At 42.1% G+C, this 25,132-nt stretch overlaps 1 protein-coding gene across 1 annotated transcript in view; it reads right to left on the bottom strand.

The window, feature by feature from the left end:
• The window catches only part of DIAPH3 (diaphanous related formin 3), a 122,504-nt gene that overhangs the window by 75,630 nt on the left and 21,742 nt on the right, over positions 1-25,132 (bottom strand). Inside the window, exons 10-22 of the mRNA XM_087726315.1 lie at positions 23,715-23,825; positions 23,343-23,461; positions 22,830-22,946; positions 20,361-20,479; positions 19,326-19,390; positions 17,996-18,100; positions 14,322-14,618; positions 12,343-12,457; positions 11,344-11,436; positions 8,391-8,485; positions 7,340-7,441; positions 3,526-3,765; positions 736-865 (exon numbers count right to left, since the gene is read on the bottom strand). Of these exons, the coding sequence (XP_087582441.1) occupies positions 736-865; positions 3,526-3,765; positions 7,340-7,441; positions 8,391-8,485; positions 11,344-11,436; positions 12,343-12,457; positions 14,322-14,618; positions 17,996-18,100; positions 19,326-19,390; positions 20,361-20,479; positions 22,830-22,946; positions 23,343-23,461; positions 23,715-23,825 (1,708 nt within the window). The remainder of the gene's footprint in view (positions 1-735; positions 866-3,525; positions 3,766-7,339; positions 7,442-8,390; positions 8,486-11,343; positions 11,437-12,342; positions 12,458-14,321; positions 14,619-17,995; positions 18,101-19,325; positions 19,391-20,360; positions 20,480-22,829; positions 22,947-23,342; positions 23,462-23,714; positions 23,826-25,132) is intronic.

The raw sequence follows: 25,132 nt of genomic DNA on the forward strand, positions 1-25,132 counted from the left end.
TTCTTTCTTTTTTTTATAAAAGTTTTTTTAAAAATTTTTTTGTTCTCTATATATACATTCACATAATTATTATTCTTTTTTTTTCTTTTTTACATTCATAATTCTAATACATTACATCATTCCATTTATAGCATTGTAATATTCCATTCGGGGGTTGTTTTGTTTACCATCCCTATTTTGACACCACATTCTGATTTTTTTTCTGAATGAAAAGCTAAGACAGAAAAACTTCCAAGATTAGACAAGCATAAAAATAAGGTGTCTGCAAAGACTTTCTTGGATACAACGCAGGAAGAGGAGTAGAACAAGTGTAAGATTTTTTTATTAAAGACATGAAGGTGGGTGAAATCAGATTTAATTTCCTAAAACTTTTTTCTTTTTCTCCCCTTCCCGTCTTGTTAATGATTAGCCTTTTATTTCAAAGGCTTGCATGGACCATGGAAAATATTTTAATTCCCCAGTTTGCTGCTTTTTTTTTTTTTGTATGGTAACACCCTTGTATTCTGGATGGTGTGATCTGAAACATAATCACTTCCCCCCCCCCCTCCCCGTTCCCTGCTAATTTAAGATAAGGGAAAGTCATCTTGAAAGAAATAGAAATAGCTGTGAATGGAAATTCATGACTGCAGGCGGAGGTTAAATGCATGCTGCAAAGTTAAAATTCTCCATTCGGAAATCATTCATTGTGGTCGGAGTTGAACAAAACAGAAGACAAATATCGGTTTTAATACAGACCTCTGCTCGCTTTGTCCAAGTGCTGCAAGTCCTCAAGGAAGCTCAAAACATTTGGATATTTTTCTTCACAGACCTCAGCCAGGAAGTGAAGCAGCGTTGTCGTCTGATCAGCTGATTTGGTATCCTTTAACTAGGCAGCGATAAATACATCGTTAAAAGAACTCATGTATTTCCATTTCATCTTATTATATGTTCACTTTTTACTCTCTACTGCAGTAGAGCTATTCTCCACATGACCCGAAGACAGGACAAGAAACAACGGATGGAAACTAATCAAGGAGAGAAGCAACTTAGAACTGAGGAGAAATGTCCTGACAGTTAGAACAATTAATCAGTGGAACAGCTTGCCTCCAGAAGTTGTGAATGCTCCAACACTGGACGTTTTTAAGAAGTTGGACAACCATTTGTCTGAAGTGGTGTAGGGTTTCCTGCCTAAGCAGGGGGTTGGACTAGAAGACCTCCAAGGTGCCTTCCAACTCTATTCTATTCCTAATTCTATTCTATTCCTATTCTATTATAATTCTATTCTATTACTAATTCTATTCTATTCCCATCCTATTCTATTCTATTCCTTACACCAATCCATCATTTTCTATCTTCTGAAGCCATTTCTGGTTTCAGTACACCAATACCCATTATCTTTTCTTCTTTTAGCATTGTTGTAGAAAAGACGGGACACATAAGCCAGCTCTTCAGAGAAGGAATAGTTTATTTGCGCAGGTTCCTAGCAAAGAATAAATGTCCTGAACACTGAATGAAATTCAGGAACTTCCTTATATAGTTTATCACTTTCAGCTAAAGCCATCTGTTAGTTTTGGAAACACCCCTCAATATTTGCCCTTGAGTTACAGAAAGTATGTCTACAGGATGTCATAATACATGGGGCAAATAACGGACATGCATAGGTCGTATTTTGAGGAACTAACAATATGTGTCTACCAAACAGATTAACAGCCAAGCTAGCAGATGGGCTAAAATAGATGTTTTGCCTCAGCATATTTCATATACAGACTTCCTTCTAACCCGTGTCTAACCGCACTATGTTCTAAAAGCAAACCTTGCAATTTCTATGTGAACAGTTAAAGCTTAATATCATGAAACCAAACCCTAGTTTGGTTCAGGCTGCAGGCTTACTTTGGTTCAGCCTGCCACCTTAACTGCTATCCTTTGGAGGATCTTACCAACTCCTTATCTATAGGTTACCTATTGCTTTCTCTTTCTTCCTCTTTTACCATTTAGTTTTCCTTCATAAACTGTCTTGTGATTTGATTCAATCTCCCTACCTAATCAAAGCCACCTCAACATCTTTTCTCCTGGCCATTGACTCCTGCATTCAATCCACATTTACTTAACTGCTATTCGTTCTTGACGCTACCTCTTCTTATTTATCATACACACTTGTGCAGTAGTCCATCTACTCTGCATTCAACTAACGTTGGTTTCTTCCGACATGCCAAAATTGTACAAAGGAGGCAGATGTGCATTTTTAATATACAGCTGTTTTCAGTTTTGGTGAGTCATTCCTCACAAATAAACGTATGGATCAGCATTTTCGGCTTTTTAAAACGTCCCCATTTCCCCAACCTTAGTAAGTGCTGTGAGGTTTCCCTTCCCTCTGTGTATTTGCTCTTAGATTGGAACAGCATTTTTTTTTTAAATCAAGAAAAACGAGCATTTTCTAAAACCGCATTCATTCTCTCTGCTTCACTGGATGAGAAACACAAAAATTAATTGATTTCATGTTCAAGCTACGTTGCGGTGGGTAGACAGAACAGATATTTGCAACTATTTTATTGGGGTAGGGGGAGAAAGAATTTTGGCAAATTTACATACTTATTCTACTGGCAAGCGGGGAAAAAAAGATAAATAGCATCACTGATACGTCAAGGATTAGAATAGAATAACAAAGTTGGAAGGGACCTTGGAGGTCTTCTAGTCCAACCCCCTGCTTAGGCAGGAAACCCTACATCACTTCAGACAAATGGTTGTTCAATCTCTTCTTAAAAACTTCCAGTGTTGGAGCATTCACAACTTCTAGAGGCAAGCTGTTCCACTGATTAATTGCTCTAACTGTCAGGACATTTCTCCTCAGTTCTAAATTGCTTCTCTCCTTAATTAGTTTCCACCCATTGCTTCTTGTCCTGCCCTCTGTTGCTTTGGAGAATAGCTTGACTCCCTCCTCTTTGTGGCAACCCCTGAGATATTGGAACACTGCTGTCATGTCTCCCCTAGTCCTTCTTCTCATTAAACCTGACATACCCAGTTCCTGCAACCGTTCTTCATGTTTTAGTCTCCAGTCCCCTAATCATCTTTGTTGCTCTTCTCTGCACTCTCAACATCTTTTTTTTTACATCGTGGCAACCAAAACTGAATGCAATATTCTAAATGTGGCCTTACCAAGGCCTTATAAAGTGGTATTAACACATGATCTTGATTTCATCCCTTTGTTTATGTAGTAATAGAACTGTGTCGGCTTTTGGGGCAGCTAGCAATAGCAATAGCAGTTAGACTTATATACCGCTTCATAGGGCTTTCAGCCCTCTCTAAGCCGTTTACAGAGTCAGCATATTTCCCCCCAACAACAATCCGGGTCCTCATTTTACCCACCTCGGAAGGATGGAAGGCTGAGTCAACCCTGAGCCGCTGAGATTTGAACAGCCGAACTGCAGAACTGCAGTCAGCTGAAGCAGCCTGCAGTGCTGCATTTAACCACTGCGCCACCTCGGCTCTTTGGCTGCAGGTTTGACTGAAGCACCAGATTCCACCCGCATTGGCTGCTGAAATACTCACTTTACACAAGGAGCAGAGGTTGTATCCAAATGTCTGCGCGTTTCGCGATCCAGCGTTCATGTAGTTCCCCATTAACAGGACAAGTTCCAGAAGCTGACTGAAGTTTCGGCTCTTCTTGATCTCTTCGCAGGCGGCGCTGACCGCCATGATGTCGGGCTTGAGGTTATTCACTTGCTCCTCAAACTGAAGCTTCAAAAGAATGCCAGCCAACCGGGGTCTCAGTCTGGTTACGCTGCTCATCTTGGTTGAAAAGAGAAGGAGGAGACCTGCCTTACACGTCGCGATTTTGTCCCCCCTCTCGAGATACACACCATCGTTCTAGATAGTTCCGGAGACCGAACCAATCGAGAACGGCGTGTGAATGTTGTGTGGAGGACTCTCTTCCCCCTTCTAGGTAACTCGTGAAACATTGCATTTGATGGAACTGTTGTCGTACTGTGTATAAACCCCACGGAAGGAACACGGAAATACTAATGAGAAGTAGCTCGTTTCAATGCCTTAGCCAGAGACGTGGGTTCAACATGGAAATACTCTTTAAGCGTTGAAACCAGGCAGCAGACTAGCCCAAGGAGAAATAACTTGCAGGGTTTTCTGTGGATAAGTACACCTATTTCAACTTCTAACCTCAAGATGACACTGTAGGGCATTACATACCAGAATTGGAAACAAGGGCAAATTTTCCCCCATGCCATCACTCTGCTAAACAACTAATTCCCACAACACTGTCAAATTGCCTAGTAGGACTGCATTACTATTATTCTTCTCATCTTTCCTATTAATTATCTCTTTATCTTATGACTTTAACTTTGTTGCCTGTATCTTATGATTTACATTGTTTTATTTAGTATCCTGGTATAATTTATGTTGATCACTTATTTAATATCCAATGGCTATTACTAAATGTTGTATCTTATGATTTATGTAGTTTTATGATGAATTGAGCCTTTGAACTCTGGTGCTAGAGAAGACTCCTGCGAGTCCCTTGGACTGCAAAGCCATCCAACCGGTCAGTCCTAGAGGAGATCAACCCTGACTGCTCTTTAGAAGGCCAGATCCTGAAGAGGAAACTCAAATACTTGGGCCACCTAACGAGAAGGAAGGACTCCCTGGAGAAGAGCCTAATGCTGGGAAAGATGGAGGACAGAAGAAGAAGGGGACGACAGAGAATGAGGTGGCTGGACAGAGTCACTGGTGTGAGCTTAAATGGACTCCGGGAGATAGTAGAGGACAGGAAAGCCAGGAGGAACGTTGTCTATGATGATTATGATCATGATTTATCATTTGTTGCTTGTATGTATTCTGAGAGCTTTTGTACCAGAAAAAAATTCCTTGTGTGTCCATTCATGCTTAGCCATTAAAGAATTCTGTTCTGTTCTGTGTTTTGTAAGTGGCTCCATAAGGAAGATGGTTTTTTTAAAAAAAGCAAACACAGGGAGTCTTTTTTTCCCATTTATAATTAGCTTCTCAGTGATCTACAACCCATGTCAAAAAGCCTATTAGCCATTATTTCAATCTTATTAGGTTTACAGGCTTACTTTTATAGATTATAGAATTTACTCTCATGGGAATTTTATAGTAAATACATTTTACATGTACGTATACATTAATCGGATATTAAACCTCTCCTAGATATAGTAAGTTAGTTTTATGTTACAATCATCTAACATGGCTGTGGTAGGCTTTTTCCATGTTACAGAAATGTTTAATACTCTTTGAGATGAACTTTTATTGGACAATATTTTATGTTGGACAAAATAAAAGGAAATTGATTAACATATCAACTTAACAGATGCTTGTTTACCAAATGTTTATCAGGACATCCTAGTTGCTACAGCACTGGTACTTTGTAAGCATCAAGAAGAATATCTAAGAAGTTGCTGTGCAGAATTGTTTCAATTTCAGTTCATTTGTACCAATTTTGCCAAAGATGGACCTAGTCACTTATTCAGAAACAAGGAGTTGTCATGTCCCGGCATATAACTTTTATCTACTGTTGTTGCTCTCTATCCCCATCTAGTGACCAGGGGGATAAATATGCCCAAACATGCTACCTTTATCTACTGTTGTTGCTCTCTAACCCCATCTAGTGGCCAGAGGGATAAATATGCCCAAACATACTACCTTTATCTACTGTTGTTGCTCTCTAGCCCCATCTAGTGGCCGGAGAGACAAATATATTGTTTGAAGTATATTGTTTGAAGCAGACCCCACCCATGTACCCATCAGCCCACACTCTCAAAACAAGTGCACACTGGGAAGCCAGACTCCATTTTAGAGAAGGCAGAAGCACAAAGAATCCATCTTCAGCTGTGGCACATGGTCATCCAAACAAACCCACATCCCCCACACAGAGCATCACTGGGGAGATTTAGATTGCTTGTGTTTATTAATTGTTATGCTCAGCAGGAACTCAATACTGTCTGTCTTGTACTTGGTTCTCATTGTATGTATCCCTGTTTTCCCCAGTTTCACCCTATCCTGTTCTTCCAATAAAGCATCCAGATCTACACACACGGTCTGTTTTATTGGAGGAAAGGTGGGTTTAGATGCATGTTGAGCTGCACTCAGACTAATATGTAGCAAGGACAGAGTTCTTAGATGTTACAAAGCCTCCTAGGAGCATGGTGGCTCAAGTGGTTGGAACATTGGCCAGATTAGCAAGCCTGCATTCGAGACCCGAGAGGGTTTGAGCTCCCGTCCTTCACTCAAGCTCTTGCCAGAGACACGGAAAGAGCCCCCAACTGGGCATCCCCAGGGCAACGGTGATGTCCTTTCAACCCGGAAGCCCCTCAGCGCTTCTGACACGAATGCAAGTGAAGCCTCTTTTCCCCTCAAGTGCTTTGGACAGCACAAAGGTTTGATATATATAATTATTAGGCATTTACTGCCGTGCAAGTCTCAGGTTGTTATAGAAGGCTTATCCCCTTGTAAATTATTTTAAAAACATGGCGAGGTAGCCTCATTCTCTTTGCCTCACACTTATAATTAGAAATTGAAAGGCAAGCAGAGCTCGTTAGCATAGCCGTAGAAAGAACAGAGGCAGAAATTCAAAAAATGTCAGAACAGCCTCACTCATTGTCTTGGTGACAAGAGCAAAATCTTAAGATTCCTCCTGTCAGGAAATTACTTTAAGAAGTTGGTTAAAAGTCAGATCCGAAACTTAGTGCAACAGAAGATTAACTCATTCCTGGCTACCAGCTACCCAAAAGAAGCAAAAGAATACATTGCAAAATTCACAGAAAAAGACTATTTTTTTTAAAAAAAAAACAGAATAGAGAATCTTAAAAACGGTTCTACCACAAAACCGCGGACGACAAAATCGCGGTCGACAAAATCGCGTATGTGACGTCATCACAGCGCGACGAAAAAGATCAAAAAATGTAAAAATAAAGCGAAAACCTTACCCTAACCCCCCCCAAACCTAACCCTAAACCTAACCCTAAACCTAACCCTTAACCTAACCCTAAACCTAACCCTAAACCTAACCCTTAACCTAACCCTAAACCTAACCCTAAACCTAACCCTTAACGTAACGAAAAACCTAACGCTAACCCTTAACCTAACGCTAAACGTAACGCTAACGCTCTAACGCTAACCCTAACCCTTAACCTAACCCTAACCCTAACCCTTAACCTAACGCTTACCTTTATGTGAATCGGCTTGCTGTAATTTAATTTTTATTTCAATTTTTTGATCTTTTTCATCGCGTTGTGATGACGTCACATACGCGATTTCGTCGACCGCGCTTTTGTGGAACGCGGTTTTGACGGGTCACGCTTAAAAACAACATTTTGAAATGAATCCATCTATTTACCACAATCGCAAACTGCTCCGGCTCAGACAAATTCTTATATTCGTTCTTCAACTTGGCTAATCCATTGAGTTGTTTTTGGTCGGGAAGATGCTTGATTAAATTCTACATTTTAGGGAAAGATACAAAATTAAAACGTTCATCCCCCTCCTCTCCTTCCTGACAACTGGTTTGCAAGGCTTTATATTGCATAATTATTTGTACAAAAAAACAAGGGAGATAAACTTCTCTTCAATCTAATAAGGGGCAGGGGTGTCAAACTCGATGTCATTGAGAGCCGCATCAGGGTTGTGTTTGATCTCGGGGGAGAGGGGGGGCATAGCCAGCTCGACGTCACTCGCGTCGGGGGCACCTGTGGTGGCCTGAGCGCTCTGCCAGTGAACACGGGCTCCCGAGCTCCGTTTTGGGCTACGATGGCATCCCGCAAACCTCTGCCAGTGAAAACAGAGCTCCGGAGGGCCGAGGTCTGTTTTCGACTGTGATGGCCTCCTGCAACCTTCTGCCAGCGAAAACGGAGCTTTCCGTTATCACTGGCAGAGACACCGTGGGCTGGTCCTTCACTGTTTCTAGGGTGGCCACGCAGGCCAGATCTAAGCACCCCGCGGGCCGAATCCGGCCCCTGGGCCTTGAGTTTGACACCCCTGTCATAAGGCAACAAAGCCAAAAATAGACAATAAAGAAAAAAATATTTATTATTTTAAAAAACCAAGGACCCCTTAAAAATCCCAAAAAATAAATGTCAAACTCAGTAGGCTATTTATTACATTTTTAAACTCTCCCACTGCCCTATCTTAGAGAAATCTGCTGATACACATAGTCTAAAGGAAACAGTTATCTTAATAAAAATGGCAAGTATCACGAATACGGAAGGTATAACCTGCCATCTTTGGTGATAATACCAAATTGCATTGATGTATAAACACAAAATTACGTCTGGCTGGGCATGTAACTTTGTTCGTGACTTTCATATATTTTACTACAAATGTGGTAGATTTTATGAAGATCTAATTATTAGGAATACTTGTTTATAAAACTATTAATCAAATTACCGCACCTGGATCATGTATTCTGACAGCTGGGCTTCATCTATTTCCAGAATCATTATTTTTATTTCTTCATAAGGTACTCGAAAAGACCCTAAGAAAATAGCTAAGAACACACATAAAGGCATTTCAGCATGTTTTTATTCGAGAAGGGCAAATTAGGCACTTTGAAACACTTCAAGCATTAAGGTGTTTTCAGAGAGGAGGTTTCTGTGGGTGGGTGAGGCTGACCTGATTGCAGAGGTTAAAAATCTCACATCTGCTTTGGGAGACAAGAAAGGTCTGAAAAACAGGGTAGATGGATGAATATGCAGGTGGGGAAGGGAGGGAGGGTGGAGGAGATATTATAAAAGGGAGGAAGGGAGATGATAAAATGGAGGGAAGGAGGGAGGGAGGGAGGGAGGGAGGGAAGAAGAAAGGAAGGAAGGAGATAAAAGGGAGGGAGGGAGTTGAGATGATGGATGGATGGAAGAAAGGAGATAGAAGGGAGGGAGGGAGGTGAGATGATGGATGGATGGAAGAAAGGAGATAGAAGGAAGGGAAGGAGGGAGGGAGGGAGGGAGAGAGGAAAAATGGGAAGAAGGGAGGTGAATGATGGATAGAAGGAAGGAAGGAAGGAAGGAAGGAAAAGAGGAGGCAGGGAGGCGAGATAATGGATGGATTGAAGGAGAAGGGAAGAGAGATGATAAAAAGAAGGGAGCGAGATGATAAAATGGAGGGAAGGTGGGAGGAAGAAAGGAAGGAAGGAGATAAAAGGGAGGGAGGTGAGATGATGGATGGATGGAAGAAAGGAGATAGAAGGAAGGGAGGGAGGGAGGGAGGGAGGTGAGATGATGGATGGATGGATGGATGGATGGATGGATGGATGGATGGATGGATGGAAGAAGGGAGATAGAAGGAAGGGAAGGAGGGAGGGAGGGAGAGAGGAAAAAGGGGAAGAAGGGAGGCGAATGATGGAAGGAAGGAAGGAAGGAAGGAAGGAAGGAAGGAAGGAAGGAAGGAAGGAAGGAAGGGAAAGAGGAGGCAGGGAGGCGAGATAATGGATGGATTGAAGGAGAAGGGAAGAGAGATGATAAAAAGGAGGGAGCGAGATGATAAAATGGAGGGAAGGAGGGAGGAAGAAAGGACGGAAGGAGATAAAAGGGAGGGAGGGAGGGAGGTGAGATGATGGATGGATGGAAGAAAGGAGATAGAAGGAAGGGAAGGAGGGAGGGAGAGAGGAAAAAGGGGAAGAAGGGAGGCGAATGATGGATAGAAAAAAGAAGGAAGGAAGGAAAAGAGGAGGAAGGGAGGCGAGATAATGGATGGATTGAAGGAGAAGGAAGGGAGGAGAGATGATAAAATGGAGGGAAGGAGGGAGGAAGAAAGGAAGGAAGGAGATAAAATGGAGGGAGGGAGGTGAGATGATGGATGGAAGGAAGAAAGAAAGGAGATAGAAGGGAGGAAGGGAGGAAAATGGGAAGGAAGGAAAAAGGGGAAGCAGGGAGGCGAGATAATGGATGGATGGAAGAAGAAGGAAGGAGGGAGGGAGGAAATAGGACATCAGCAGTAATAGTAGGAGTGACAGAATACTGATAGCAACTAAGCTACAGTGTAGTACCAATGGAGGAGAAGTCACACTTGGGCTGATGGCAGCAGGAGTTTTGACTTCTCCCAGTGATATCAGAATGAACCTCATTAAGTTAATTGGGGAAGGAAACCAAAAGCTGTGGGGTAATAAACCCCGCCCTGAGCAGGCTGGGGCACGAACCTTATTTGGGGGTGGGGGTGGGAGAGGGGCCTGGTCATTTTTAGCAGCTTTACAATCATCATTACCAATCTCTTTTACTATGGATTTATTCCGCACCCACCTTCAGAGAGTCTTTGATCGCAAACAAATGAAACTATGTAAAGACTCCACACAGGAGTAATAAATTATCATCTGACATCGCATCAGAACCAAACTGAAATATAAGGAGGAGGGGTGGGGGGGGAGGAGAGAAAAAGAATGAAAGGACACAAGATGAAAACAGATGTGATGAAGAGGAGGAAAAACAAAGCCTATTCAACTGAATAAAAGTGGGAATGCTGAAAGATACAGACTGAAAGAAAACCCAATTTTTAACAGAAAAACAGAGCTGGAAGGGTCCTTGGAGGTCTTCTAGTCCAACCCCCTGCTCAAGCAGGAGACCCTACTCCATTCTGGACAAGTGGCTGTCCAGTCTCTTCTTGAAAATCTCCAGTGATGGAGCACCCACAACTTTAAAACCAAAAACTAAATCAGCTTTATTTAAAAAGGAATGCTAAATATATGAGCCACGGTGGCACAGTGGTTAGAGTGCAGTACTGCAGGCTACTTCTGCCGGCTGCCGGCTGCCTGCAATTTGGCAATTCAAATCTCACTAGGCTAAAGGTTGACTCAGCCTTCCATCCTTCCGTGGTGGGTAAAATGAGGACCCAGATTGTTGGGGGAAAGAGGCTGACACCGCTTAGAGAGGGCTGTAAAGCACTATAAAGCGTTATATAAGTCTAAATGCGATTGCGAGATAGAGCCGAGGTGGCGCAGTGGTTAAAATGCAGCACTGCAGGCTACTTCAGCTGACTGCAGTTCTGCAGTTCGGCTGTCCAAATCTCACCGGCTCAGGGTTGACTCAGCCTTCCATCCTTCCGAGGTGGGTAAAATGAGGACCCGGATTGTTGTTGGGGGCAATATGCTGACTCTGTAAACCGCTTAGAGAGGGCCGAAAGCCCTATGAAGCGGTATATAAGTCTAACTGCTATTGCTATTGCTACACAGGAGATATTTTCCAACTTCCATGCCTCTGTTTTCAATGCTCACAGTGATACATTCCTTCCCTATTCACCCATGGCTTGGAATTGTTTCTGTCAAAACCATATTACAAAGTAGAATTATATGTAATTGCAAAAGAGGTATTAACACTCAATTATTTTTGTCTTTCCAAACAATGACAGCTATTGACTTACAAAGGTTTTGTGCGATCTTTGGATCCAGGATTTTCAGTTCTTTGATTCGTTTTTTAACAGGTTTCCTCTCTTCAAAGCCTTCGTCTCTTTTCACTGTCAAGATAAACGGTTGTGTGTGTGTGTCAACATACAGAAATGTTTATGTTACTGCAGTTGTGTAGAATTTGAGCTTCAATGTAGTTTCAACATGAGTACTGTTCAGTACGGTACAATTCATTGTATTCGGGTTTACCAATTGCTGATGAGGCATGTAGAGCAACGGTCCACAATCTTTGCGGCCCAGCTTGGGGGAGGTGGGGGGGACAGGGAAACGGGGCCGTGCGAGCAGTGGTCTGGCGCACATGTGTGCATGAATGCACAGCTTTCAAGCCAGGGGGAAGCTCCTTGAGGCTTCCTATTTTTCTACTTGCATTTTTACATGCTTTCGAACTGCTAGGTTGGTAGAAGCTGGGGCAAATCACAGGAGCTCACTCTGTTACACAGCACTAGGGATTCGAACTACTAAACTGCCGATTTTTCTGATTGACAAGCTCAGTGTCTTAGCCACTGAGCCATCGCGTCCTTTTTGTATTTAAGGGCTTAGCATACCTTAAATAAACTAGCCCAAAACAATCAGGCTCTCGCCAAATTATTGCTCATAACTAAAATACATGTTATATTTTCCCAGCTTTTAGTCACTCTCTCCATAGTCTAATAATAAACAGTCATTTTAACAGCTCGACGGAAATATTTCAGCAGTAAATGCATGCTTTTCTTAATTGTATTAGATGAGGAGAGCTTAAATGGAAAAGTGGAAATAATACTGTCGGCAAAGTTCTATTCCGTATGTGCCGCAGTTATAAATGATGGCAACCTGAGTTATTAATGCAACAATTATCATATGACACAAGCGTAAGTATTCATCAGCTGTAGTGACAAGCACTGCAGGTGTTTATTGAAAATAAAATAGGCTGGTTTTCTAAAAGGCGGCTTTAAATCAGAAAAAAATAATTAACTTACCATTTTTCTGACAACAAAAGGTAAGTTCCAGCTTGCACAGCAAATCGGTGCTTTCATACTTCCCATCGTTGGCCATTACCCAGAAACAGTTTTCAGTCATTTCCTGGGGTCTAATCTGCAGAGGGAATATATGCATCTTACTTTCCTGTTATCGTTCATGCCATCCCTTTGTAGGGGGTCTCAAAACGTGTGCCTTAGGGCAATCTGACCCCTACCTACCATCTACCAACTGCAGATTCCCGAGTGGGGAAAAATACCTGGTCTCTTTTGTGGGTAGATTCATGGAATAAAAATCTGTGTTTTTAATTCGCTTTAATATAGCAGAGTCCGCATTAAAAAAAACACCAAAAAATCAGATTTATTTTTGGTGCTAATTCCGCTGCCTTTTGAAGTGAGGATTTCATCTGTGTTTCAGAAGAAATCACAAGTATGCTTGTTTCTATACTTGCCTCCCGACTCTAAAAATCTCTGGGCCGTTTGTTTTTAAAAATCATTAAAGCAAGTTCTGAAATAGTTCCAAATGATCAGTTATAGAAATAGGATATTCCTCAATCGATGAACATTATTAGAATAGAATAACAAGAGTTGGAAGGGACCTTGGAGGTCTTAAAGTCCAACCCCCTGCCTAGACAGGAAACCCTATACCACTTCAGACAAATGGCTATCCAACATCTTCTTAAAGACTTCCAGTGTTGGAGCATTCACAACTTCTGAAGGCAAGCTCTTCCACTGGTTAATTCTTCTTACTGTCAAGAAGAAGTTATGTTGCTTCTCTCCTTCATTAGTTAGCAATAGCAATAGCAGTTAGACTTATACACCGCTTCATAGGGCTTTCAGCCCTCTAAGCAGTTTACAGAGTCAGCATATTGCCCCCAACAACAATCCGGGTCCTCATTTTACCCACCTCGGAAGGATGGAAGGCTGAGTCAACCTTGAGCCGGTGAGATTTGAACAGCCGAATTGCAGAACTGCAGTCGGCTGAAGTAGCCTGCATTGTCCTGCCCTCAGATGCTTTGGAGAATAGCTTGACTCCCTTTTCTTTGTGGAAACCCCCATAAAACTAGACATACCCAATTCCTGCAACTGTTCTTCATACGTTATAGCCACCGGTCCCCTAATCATCTGTGTTGCTCTTCTCTGCACTCTTTCTAGAGTCTCCTAATCTTTTCTACATCGTGGTGACAAAAACTGAATGCCGTATTCCAAGTGTGGCCTTACCAAGGCATTATAAAGTGGTATTAACACTTCACGTGATCTTGATTCTATCCTTTTGTTGATGCAGCCTAGAACTGTGTTGGCTTTTTAAGCAGCTGCTGCACAAAGCTGGCTCATATTTAAGTGGTTGTCCACAAGGACTCCAAGATCCCTCTCACACTTACTACTGTTGAGCAAGGTACCACATATTCTGTACCTGTGCATTCTGTTTTCTTGCCTAAATGTAGAACCTTACTCTTTTCACCCTTGAATTTCATTTTGTTAGATAGCATCCAATGTTCAAGTCTGTCAAGATCCTTCTATATCTTAAGCCTATCTTCTGGAGTGTTGTCTATTCCTGCCAGCTTGGTGTCATCTGCAAATTTGATGAGTTCCCCATGCATCATCTAATCAATGTTATTGATTAGAACACAGTAGCGGGGCAGAATAAAACATGCTAGAGATGTTAAAGATTATTGAGGATATGTAGACCACAGTAGCATGGGCTTAAATATATCCTTAAATATATCATTTAAAGAAGAGGTTGTGTCTGAAATGGTACAGAGCCGTGAACCAATGGCGCGCAGAGCTCTTTATGTGGGCACGCGCAGCAGCCAGCTGCTCTTCCAGGTTCCATCCTGCGCAGAGCCCTGCCTTAGTCCTTCTTTTCCTTAAACTAGCCATGCCCAGTTCCTGCAACCGTTCTTTACATGTTTTAGCCTCCGGCCCCCTAATCATCTTTGTTGCTCTTCTCTGCATTCTTTCCGGAGTCTTCCTTGTCTTACCTTGGACCAGTTGACTCTCTTCATGGTCACCTCAGGCTTAAATTCTTTTTTTGGTTTCAATCCGAAAGGCAGCGACTGAGGGGCAGGGGAGCGTTGGCCCCCGGGCAATCCATGTAGCGGAGGTGGGGGTGGCGGAATGCCCGCAGGAAGATTGGTTTTTGATCCACTAGCAAAGGCAGGCGGGAGAGGGGGCGGAGGAGGTGGAGGTGGAATCGTTCCAGCGGGAGCTCCGGGGGATGGGACCCCACCTGTGGGGCCTTCAAGAGATGTCAGGGGTGAAGCATCGGTTGAGCCATCCTGGAAAAAAGAAAATGTTGGCATTTGGAACTTAAAACACTTTGTGTAGTGATTTTGGGAATGTAAATATTTTTTTTTTCTTCCAAAGCAAACAGAGCAGAAGTTGGTAAATTCCGCCATCAGTAAATTCAAGAAGATACAGAACCCAGATGATACACTATTAAATGAGAAAGGGGGGAAGAGGGCAGGGGGACAGAAAAGAAAGTATTAAATATACAAGTACCGTATTTTTTGGAATATAAGACGGAGCTTTTTCCATCCAAAAAGAGGCTGAAAATCTGGGTGCGTCTTATACACTGAATACAGCATTTTTTGTCTCCCGAAACCCCGCTCCCTTCACCAAAATGGCCATGCGTAGCCTCTAGGAGGCTTCCAGAGTGTTCCTGGGGGCTGGGAAGGGCAGAAATGAGCGAAAAACGGACTGTTTTGGGGAGGTCTGCAGAGTGCAAAAACTTTTTTTTAAAATTTGCCTCTTCAAAATCTTGGTGCCTCTTATACTCCGAAAAATACAATATATATTCAAGAGCGAGATATAAAGAGGGAGGAAAGCATGGTTAGGATAGATTAGCCAGGGTAAGGGAATTAGAAATGATACTAAATTATATTTGGGTTTGCAGAAATACCATCCCAAGAAAACATAAACTGAGATTTGAGACACCTATAACAACAGAAAAAGGGAGAAAGGAGGAGAGAAGAGGAAGAGGAGGCAAGGAAGGAAGGAAGAGGGAAGGAGAGGAGGGTGAAAGGGAGAGAAAGAGAAGGAGAAAGGGTAGGAAGGGGAAGAGTAAGAGGAGGAGTAGGGGAGGGGGAAGGGAAGAAGGAAGGGGAAGGAGAGGAGGAAGGAAGGAAGTAGAGAAGAGAGGGAGGGAGAAAAGAAAGGAAAATAAGGTGCTGTTACAACAGGCGGAAGGGATGGTAAATAAAGCAACCCGAATTGCAGATTATTACCTATTAAATGGAATCACAAATGTATAAGAATAACAAATGTAAAGAAGAATAACAATTATGTGAATGTATACTTACAATGGTATATAAGAGAATAAAAAACAAAAAAACAGTAAATCCAAGTAGGAATGATTCCCTTATAGAAAATAAATTACCCAACAAGGCAAACTTAGATCTTTAGAACACAATTTCTGAGGGCAAAGAAAAATCAAAATAGGTGAATGGAGTCAAACAGAAATCAAAAAACCTTTCCCAAAATATTGGTTTCAATCAACTGCCAGGGTATATCATGGGATGGAAGGACCCGAATTGTAAGTGAGTAGTATTTTAATACTACAATGTTGTAATGATTCTTCCTCTTTTTACATTTTAATACTTTGTTCCTCTTTCGGATATTATACATTATATAACTTTTGTCTTTAAAATAATTCATCACCATTTATAACGTCACAATTTTATTCTGTGATCTCTATACTGTATCATTTGCTATCCTGACATTTGCATTGTCCCTAAAATTTAACAGTGAGTTTTGCAATCAAAACGTATTCAGGTATCTTTAATCGCTTATGAATATGATAAAACCGTGAACCTCAGCAGATCATTTGTAAATTCCTTCTTATTTACTTTATTCTATTGCTATGGGGGTTTTTTCTTTCTTTCCTGTAAGTGGAATTGTGAGAGTGTGTGTGTATGTGTGTATCTTAAATAAATTGTACCACAGGAATAGTCAAGAACTATTTTGCCCCCAGGTGAGGAGGTATGTCTTTTTCATCTTTTTTCCTTCGCTTGTGTTGCTTTCTTAAAAGAAACTGATGATTATTTTAAGTTTTATGGCTAATCCTTTTAGTCTGGTTCACTGAAAAGCAACAGATAAGCATATTTATTTATAACTTTCCATATATATAAACTGAGCCAAATGTATCGTCTAAAATCCGACAACTAACAAACAACACCCAGCACAAGGGTAAAGGTAGACCTGGACAGACAGCAATTCATTTAGTGACTGTTCAAAGCTACAACTGAACTGAAAAAGGGGACTTATGACCATTTTTCACAGTTTCACAACTGTTGCAACATCCCGACAGTCACAAAGAGAACAAAACTCAGATGCTTGGCAACTGACTCGTATTTATGATGCTTGATTTCCCGGGGTCATGTGACAAGTGGGGGAACCAGACAACGGGGAAAGTAGATTCACTGAACAACCGTGCATAACTCGGTGGTTCAGGGAATTTGATAGCTGCATAACAACTGCAGCTATTCATTTACCAACTATGGCAAGAAAGGTGGTGACATAGGGCAAAATTCACTCAACAGCTTTCTCACTTAGCAGCAGATATTTTGGAGTCAACTGTGGTCATAAGTCGAGGACTGCCTGTGATTAATTTGAACTAGTTGATTGAACTAATTAGCCAATGAGATGGGGTTTTTAGCAGAGGGAAGGAGGAGATGAATGTAAGGAAGGGAGGGAGGGAAGTGGATGGAAGTAAAGAAGGAAGGAAGGGAGGGAGGGAGGGAGGGAGGGAGGGAGGGAGGGAGGAGATGGATGTAAGGAAGGGAAGAAGGGAGGAGATGGATGGATGGATGGATGGATGGATGGATGGATGGATGGATGGATGGATGGATGGATGGAAGGAAGGAAGGAAGGAAGGAAGGGGATGGATGTAAGAAAGGGAAGAAGGGAGGAGATGGAGATGGATGGATGGATGGATGGATGGAAGGAAGGAAGGAAAGAAGGAAGGAAGGAAGGAAGGAAGGGAGATGGATGGAAGGAAGGGAAGAAGGGAGGAGATGGATGGAGATGGATGGATGGATGGATGGATGGATGGATGGATGGAAGGAAGGAAGGAAGGAAGGAAGGAAGGAAGGAAGGAAGGAAGGAAGGAAGGATAATACTAATAACAAGCAACTTGGAAGTTCTTTAAAATAAAAGGGACAATCTCAAGTATTTTGCTACATAATGGAAAAGGAGGTGCATTTAGGGAGCTAACAAGAATAGAGGGCAATAACTCCAATTACTGATAATTACTAGCTGGTATTGAAAACGTGCCACTAAGTTTGTATAGTCCCCTTTAAAGATTAAATTCGTAGACATTGCTATACCTGAAATGTGCTGTTGTCTACCTACCTATAAAAATGTGTGCACCAAGCAGTGCTTGTCCCTTCCTTCCCATTTCTACTATTCTACAATTTCTCCAGCATTATTGCCCTCACCACATCATCCTCTAAAGAACCACCAGTTCCAACCCAAGCTTTTCCCACCGAGGAAGAGGCCAAAAGAACGGAACAATGGTACCATGTATTCCAGAAATGAAAAAAGCAGAGAGTCGAAGTCTTTTGTATTTATATTAATGTGGCAGCATATGATTGTTGCTAATCATTTTAACTGCAGTCTCTTGTAAATACAGATTACTGGGGGTTTTTTTTGTTACCTCGTTTTTACAAGGTTTTCTGGTGCCTTCGAAGAGGCTGATCTTTTCTTCCGCCTTCTGAAGCCGTGCCTTTGTCTCTTGGTGCGCCACAAACTCTTTTTCAAACTGCAACAGAAATGAGAAGGCACTGTACATAATTACCGTAAGTGTAGAGGTGTAATTGTTCGCTGGGGGGGCACGCAGTGGCTCGGGTGGCTAAGACGCTGAGCTTGTCGATCAGAAAGGTTGGCAGTTTGGCGGTTAGAATCTCTAGGACCGCGTAACGGAGTGAGCTCCTGTTACTTGTCCCAGCTTCTGCCTACCTAGCAGTTCAAAAGCATGTAAACAATGCAAGTAGAAAAATAGGGACCACCTTTGGTGGGAAGGTAACAGTGTTCCGTGCGCCTTTGACATTGAGTCATGCCGGCCACATGACCATGGAGACGTCTTCGGACAGTGCTGGCTCTTTGGCTTTGAAACGGAGATGAGCACCGCCCCCCTTGAGTCGGGAATGACTAGCAGATACAGTATGTGTAAGGGGAACCTTTACCTTGTTCGTTGCCCTGAGTATTTTCATGCTATGTTACCCAGATTTGCATATCAATGCAATCTATAAGTGGCTCTGGGGAGGTATGAAATATCGAACTGACTTTTACTTCAAAACCAGGGAGTGAGATGGATTAGGCTCTGCTTTGCTCTTGACAAGTACATTGATTTTCATATCTTTTTCTTAAAACTCCATTACTGGTGTCTGCGCAGGATAAACTGCTCCATCAGTTTCCAGGCTCCTGTAAGGATAGCCGCTTGATCCTGGGATATTTTTCAACAAATCAATCCACTGGATTCAAGACTACCTTCATCCTCTTATCCTTAAGTTATTATTTTAAATGCTGTCCACCACTTGTTTAAATGACACCAGTTTATTAGATGAGAAACTGGTGCCTAGTCTTAGTACGAATAGAATGGAATGGAATAGAAAGGAATAGGATAGAATAGGAATGGAATAGAATTAGGAATAGAATAGAATAGAATATGAAGTGAAGTAGAGTAAAAATGAATTAGAGTACAATAATATATGAGTAGAGTAGAGTAGAGTAGAGTAGAGTAGAGTAGAGTAGAGTAGAGTAGAGTAGAGTAGAGTAGAGTAGAGTAGGACTAGACTAGATTAAAAAACAGAAGAGAATATGAATTAGGCCAGCATTTTGTATCATAAAGCTAGGATTTAAATTAAAGCTAAAATCCCAGTCTGTGTCTTGCTTTCTTCTCTCTCGTAAAAATGATTTTATTTTAAGTCTCAGAGATTTGGCCATTAACATCCTGAGGTTTGTGAATAAAACTCCTCTCAAGTTACCTTTTTCAAGTATTCTGAAGCTTTTCCTTCAAGTTCTTCCACTTTCTTCTCTTCAATACAGATATCTAGCAGAAAACAGGCTATATAAATCTTCTGGATAGCTTTTACTGACTGGCCAGTCTCAGAGAGAACAATAGCAAGAGTAGCAATAGCAATAGCAGTTAGACTTATCTACCGCTTCACAGGGCTTTCAGCCCTCTCTAAGTGGTTTACAGAGTCAGCATATCGCCCCCAACAACAATCCGGGTCCTCATTTTACCCACCTCGGAAGGATGGAAGGTTGAGTCAAACCTGAGCCGGTGAGATTTGAACAGCCGAACTGCAGTCAGCTGAAGTAGCCTGCAGTGCTGCATTTAACCACTGCGCCACCTTGGCTCCTAGAATTTATGTCAGTTTGTACCCAACCCTAAGATCAAGCAAAACCGTAAAATACAGAGCTGGTATTCAGGCATTTCTGACAGGTTCTGGAGAACCGGTAGCAAAAATTTAAAATAGTTTGGAGAACCGGCAAATAGGCTGTCCACGTCCCCACTGCCTCCCAGCTGATTTTTTTTTGGTTGCCCTGCACACGAGAACGAAGCTGGAAAGCAGGTTAGTGGGATGGGGTGGGGAGGGAATGGGAATTTTGCAGAATCCTTCCTCTGGAGTGGGGAGGGAATGGAGATTTTGCGTTGTCCTCCCCTGCCACGCCCGCCAAGCCACGCCCATCTATACTAGTCTCCCTTTATTTATCAGCACAAATAAAACACACACACACACACACACACACACACACATAGTATAGTCAGACAAAAAAAACAACATTTATTGTGGTTTATTACCAAGTATATATAGACACATACAGAGACAACTGGCAAAAGCAAATGTACATCATTATAGAACACTTCCTGAATTTAATTTCATTCATACATCACATTTACATAGCTTCCCATCTCACGTGGGGCATTGATAATAATGGTCCCTATGAAAACTGGGCAGCAAAAAAAAAAATGTGATCTTTCATACTAGTATAAATAGGGAATATGATATACCTACCCAGTATGTGACTGAAATTTATATCCAGCCTTTTTCGATAACTAAAATCTGGGTCCAGACCACTTCGGTGTAAGACGATCTGTGAAATGCACTCTTCGATTAACTTGAAATACAAAGGTCTAAAGAAACGACGAGAAAAGCAGGTGTTTTTAATTTTACGCTTCTGAGTTGATATTGCTTTTAATGTGGCATGACATATTCATGGTCCAAGTTTGATCCGAGCTAGGATTTAAGACTTCTGTATTTTTATATGCAGGGAGTCTCCCCCTTCAGGGTCCTTTTGTGTGGGTCGAAGGGGGGCAGAAATTCTGGCTTGGAGACTGCTTCAGTCTCCTGGTGGGGGGCTTTGGGCGAAGGCTGGAGGGAAGCGCCACTGGTGGTAAAGAGCCGGAGGGCCTCGTTCTAGTGCAGTGTTTCCCAACCTTGGCAACTTGAAGATGTCCGGACTTCAAGTCCCAGAATTCCCCAGCCAGCGAATGCTGGCTGGGGAATTCTGGGAGTTGAAGTCCGGACATCTTCAAGTTGCCAAGGTTGGGAAACACTGTTCTAGTGGGACTGCATCACCGCCTGCAACTGGCTGACCATCTCAGCCCGCTGAGCCTCCAGGCACCAGTCACCTGGCCTTGCACTCTCACAGGTCTTCCCTCTGCTTGGAAAGCCTATCCACCTAGTCCTCAGTGAGGTGCTTCTGCTGAGCCTCCTTCTCGGTCAGACCCAATTTGAACTGAGCCAGCCAACTCTTTCTCATGGTGGCTGCTTAGCTCCAACAACTGCTTCCTGTGGCGGCCCTAAGGAGCCCGGGCGGCCAGGCAAGGAGTGCCTAGGATGGGAAGGGCGAGTAGAGGCTGGCGAGGCGACCCTCGATGTGAGTGACATCAAGTTGGCCACGCCCACCCAGTCACATGACCACCTAGCCACACCCACCTAGCCAGTCATTAAGCAGATCGTATTAGTGGTCCGCGGGATTTAAAATTACGAATTTAGTGGGGACCTCTGCCTTAGACGATCCTATAGGAATCTGGCCACAGCCATTAAAATATTAAAGGCCATATTTTTACCCAGGCATCTCAATCCCAATGCCCCAAAGTATGTATAAAACCCACCTCCTCTCAACCCCCTTTTGTCAGCCACCCCAGAAACATGCTGCCGTCTCTAATTTCTGGCTACCAAATAAACAGAGACTTCCTTTCCTGCGTCCTCCCTCCAGTTTATTTCTGGCCTCTTTTCCCAGTTTGGTACTGGGACTTGATTCTATTTCCGACACCTGCCTTTTTTTTTCCCCTCTGTGAACGAAAAGTGGCCTAGGCAGGATTCTCTTACAATGTTATTCCAGGATAATGATCTTGCGGAGTGAATTGAGAGAATAACTGACCCAAAGACAACCCTCCCCCTCAGTAATATTTTTATCTTAACTCCACAAGAAGGTGGAATAAAGTTAGATGTCACTAATCAAACCGCAGCACTTTGCAGTACTTGCCTATTATAACACCTACTCAAAAAAAAAGGTCACTTTTTTAAATTCAAAGTACCCACCCGTGTATTTGCATAACGACAGAAGAAGCTATTTCCAGAAAAGCAGTTTGATTCCACCACAAAAAAATCTCTTTCTCAAAACCATAGCTAAGATTGCATTTGCCCATTAAGCAAACTAGGTAAAGGTAAAGGTTCCCCTGGCACATCTGTGCTCCTGACTCTAGGGGGCAGTGCTCATCTCCGTTTCAAAGCCAAAGAGCCAGCGCTGTCCGAAGACATCTCCGTGGTCATGTGGCCGGCATGACTAAACGCCAAAGGCACACAGAACGCTGTTACCTTCTCACCAAAGGTGGTTCCTATTTTTCTACTTGCATTTTTACATGCTTTCGAACTGCTAGGTTGGCAGAAGCTGGGACAAGTAACGGGAGCTCACTCCGTTAAGCGGCGCTAGGGATTCGAACCCCTGAACTTGACCACCTTTCTGATCAACAATCTCAGCATCTTAAGCCACTGAGCCACCCGCCTCCTTTATTATTTATTTATACCAAACCCAAATTAGGAAAACTTTGCTCATTATCATGCATATCAAGGCAGACTTTATCTGGTAATTTTTTTCCACTTTCGTGATTTCATTGTGAGGCCACGAAGACCAAAATTAAATCTAGAGGTGAGTAACGCAGGCTGCCCACATCTTTCTTGTGACTCCACTGAACAAAGGTAACAACTGAATAACTATTTCTACCTTCTGAGGAGCTGCAAGGTTGTTTAGAAACGTGTTAACTCTTTAAAGAATCAGAATTTTTCTCTCCAATTAGGCCGGCCTTCCTAGCCTCCCACATCTGACTTGACAGATGTTACACACTTCTAAGTTCAGATTTATTTGAAGGTCTTCCATGAAACTAAGACACTGTAATAATGTGTGCCTTTAAAAAAAAAAAAACCTTTATCAAACGTTAGGCAGCCTTTATTTTTTGTACCGTATGATCCTTTTCTTACCGTATAAAATTATCTTTTCGTATCAGCAAGAGGTGTTGCAGTATAGAAAGAAAGTAGTTTTCTGCGCTTGTATCCTTAACGGTATTCCACACTAAATTAAAAACATCATTTGCATCAGTGATCAAATTAAGGATAAAAATACTGCAAATGGTTTGTAAAGGTAAGGTTTGTTCGTATTTAGATTTTTCCTGCAATTATGTAAAAAGTTTTTAAAATTCAATCGGTGAGGAAAAAACTGGTTTATGTTTTTGACCCCAAAATGAGCCATCGGTCACTAACCGATTTTGTTCCAGAGCTTCTTGGAACAACAGAACAATTCTTATATTTTATCCACGATTCCAAACTTTAACTATCACCAGATGAGAATTGCCAAAGTTTCGTTTGACCATATAAATTGAGTCAACTACGAATAAATAAATAAAAAAAGAGCATCAACCTTTGGATGCTGGCTACAAAGCCTTGTTTAATTGATTGCGAATTTCCATTTATTTATTTATTTTCGTGAAAGGATATTCGAATTCTGATCTGATGTCATCTAAGCGGTGATAAAATTCAATCATATCTTCTTCTTTGTGTTCACTGAATACTTTCATCTGGATATCCAACGCTTCATTCCTTATGCATCTCAGCAGCTGCAGAAGGGAAAGCATCAACGGTGTTGTAATTAATAACTGCGTCTTAAAATGAGTTATTTCAAACAAAACGCATGTATCCAAAGCTAATAATTTGGGGGAGTTATGCTATTCAAATATGTACCTTGCGAAACAATTTATACAGGAGGCCGTTTGCTCTGTCTTAATAATAGAAAGTCCACAAGGCATTTCACACTTCTTCTCATTGCAATCTTTTTAATTTAAATATTAATTCAGGCGTACACATACTTACCGGCAGCCGGTCTTTTAATCCACAACGCATAAATTCATTCCGAATGTGGAGTCGGAAGTCCAAATCGTCAGGAGTTGTAACCAGAGCATTGATGAACTGCATACAAGCTATCTACAAAATGCAAAAACTTTTAATCTGCAGTACTTAGCTGGCCTTCATTGACGTAGCACTAGCACTTAGGCCAGGGGTGGGCAACCTCAAACACTCAAAGAGTCACAAAAGTCCTAAATATAAGCCCCCCCTTCAATTCTGGAGCCGACTGGAAGTCTGGTTCCCCCACCATAGTCTCCTCCTAGCATGGCGTCCTTTTTCCTCTACTGACCGGAAGTCCGGTTCCCCCACCATAGAGTCTCCTCCTAGCATAGCTTCCTTTTTCCTCTGCTGACCGGAAGTCCGGTTCCCCCACCATAGAGTCTCCTCCTAGCATGGCGTCCTTTTTCCTCTGCTGATCGGAAGTCTGGTTCCCCCACCATAGAGTCTCCTACTTAGCACAACATCCTTTTTCCTCTACCTGTCCGAACGGAAAGCTCTATCAATTGTGGAGCCGACTGGTGACAGGGAGCCGCAGCAGAGGAATGAAAGAGCCACATGCAGCTCCAGAGCTGCGGGTTGCTGATCCCTGACTTAGACTTATATACCGCTTCACAGTGCCTTACAGCCCTCTCTAAGCGGTTTACAGAATCAGCCTCTTGCCCCCAATAATATGGGTCCTCATTTTACCCATCTCGGAAGGATGGAAGGCTGAGTCAACCTTCAGCCAGTCAGGATTGAACTGCTGGCAGTCGGCAGAATTAGCCTGAAATGTTGCATTCTAACCAATGTGCTTTTACAGTTTTGTCTTCCTAATATGTCCTCAGCATGAAACATCCGGAGAAAACAGATACCTCAGGCATAGCCAACAGTAACATTATTTTATTGCTATGAACATTATGAAATTGTTATGTCATGAACAGATGTCTACGTGTAGTTGAGGACGTGTGACATATAAAATAACGTTATTCAAAAGAGAATAGCTATAATTGTTTCAGGGGATTATTAAACGTTTCCATTTTTTTTTTCAGCCAAAAAATCTCCAATCAACACCTCTAGACATGGACAAACTTTAGAAGTAATAACGAACATATCCAAATTTTTTATCTTGTGGATTTAAGGGAGGTTAGGTTTTAGAAATACTGGATAATGCACAATTTCTAGTGCATTATTCTTTATTTGAAACCAAATATGACGTTCAAAACAACAGAAGATGCCTCTGGCATGACAATTTAAAGAACTTAATGGGTTAAAATCAAAACCTGGGGCTATTATATTTGCTTTAGGTTCATCAGGAGGAATTAAAATTGGCTTAAAGTTTCAATTCAGTCCTGGGCAGATTGGCTGTATTTAACCCAGGCTTGGACTCTCCAGAGCAGCACCCAGGA

The sequence above is a fragment of the Thamnophis sirtalis genome, unplaced genomic scaffold (genome assembly GCF_051295495.1).
Source record: "Thamnophis sirtalis isolate CommonGarterSnake01/CBP01778 unplaced genomic scaffold, rThaSir2_p1.2 scaffold_12, whole genome shotgun sequence".
Classification (NCBI taxonomy): Eukaryota; Metazoa; Chordata; class Lepidosauria; order Squamata; family Natricidae; genus Thamnophis; species Thamnophis sirtalis.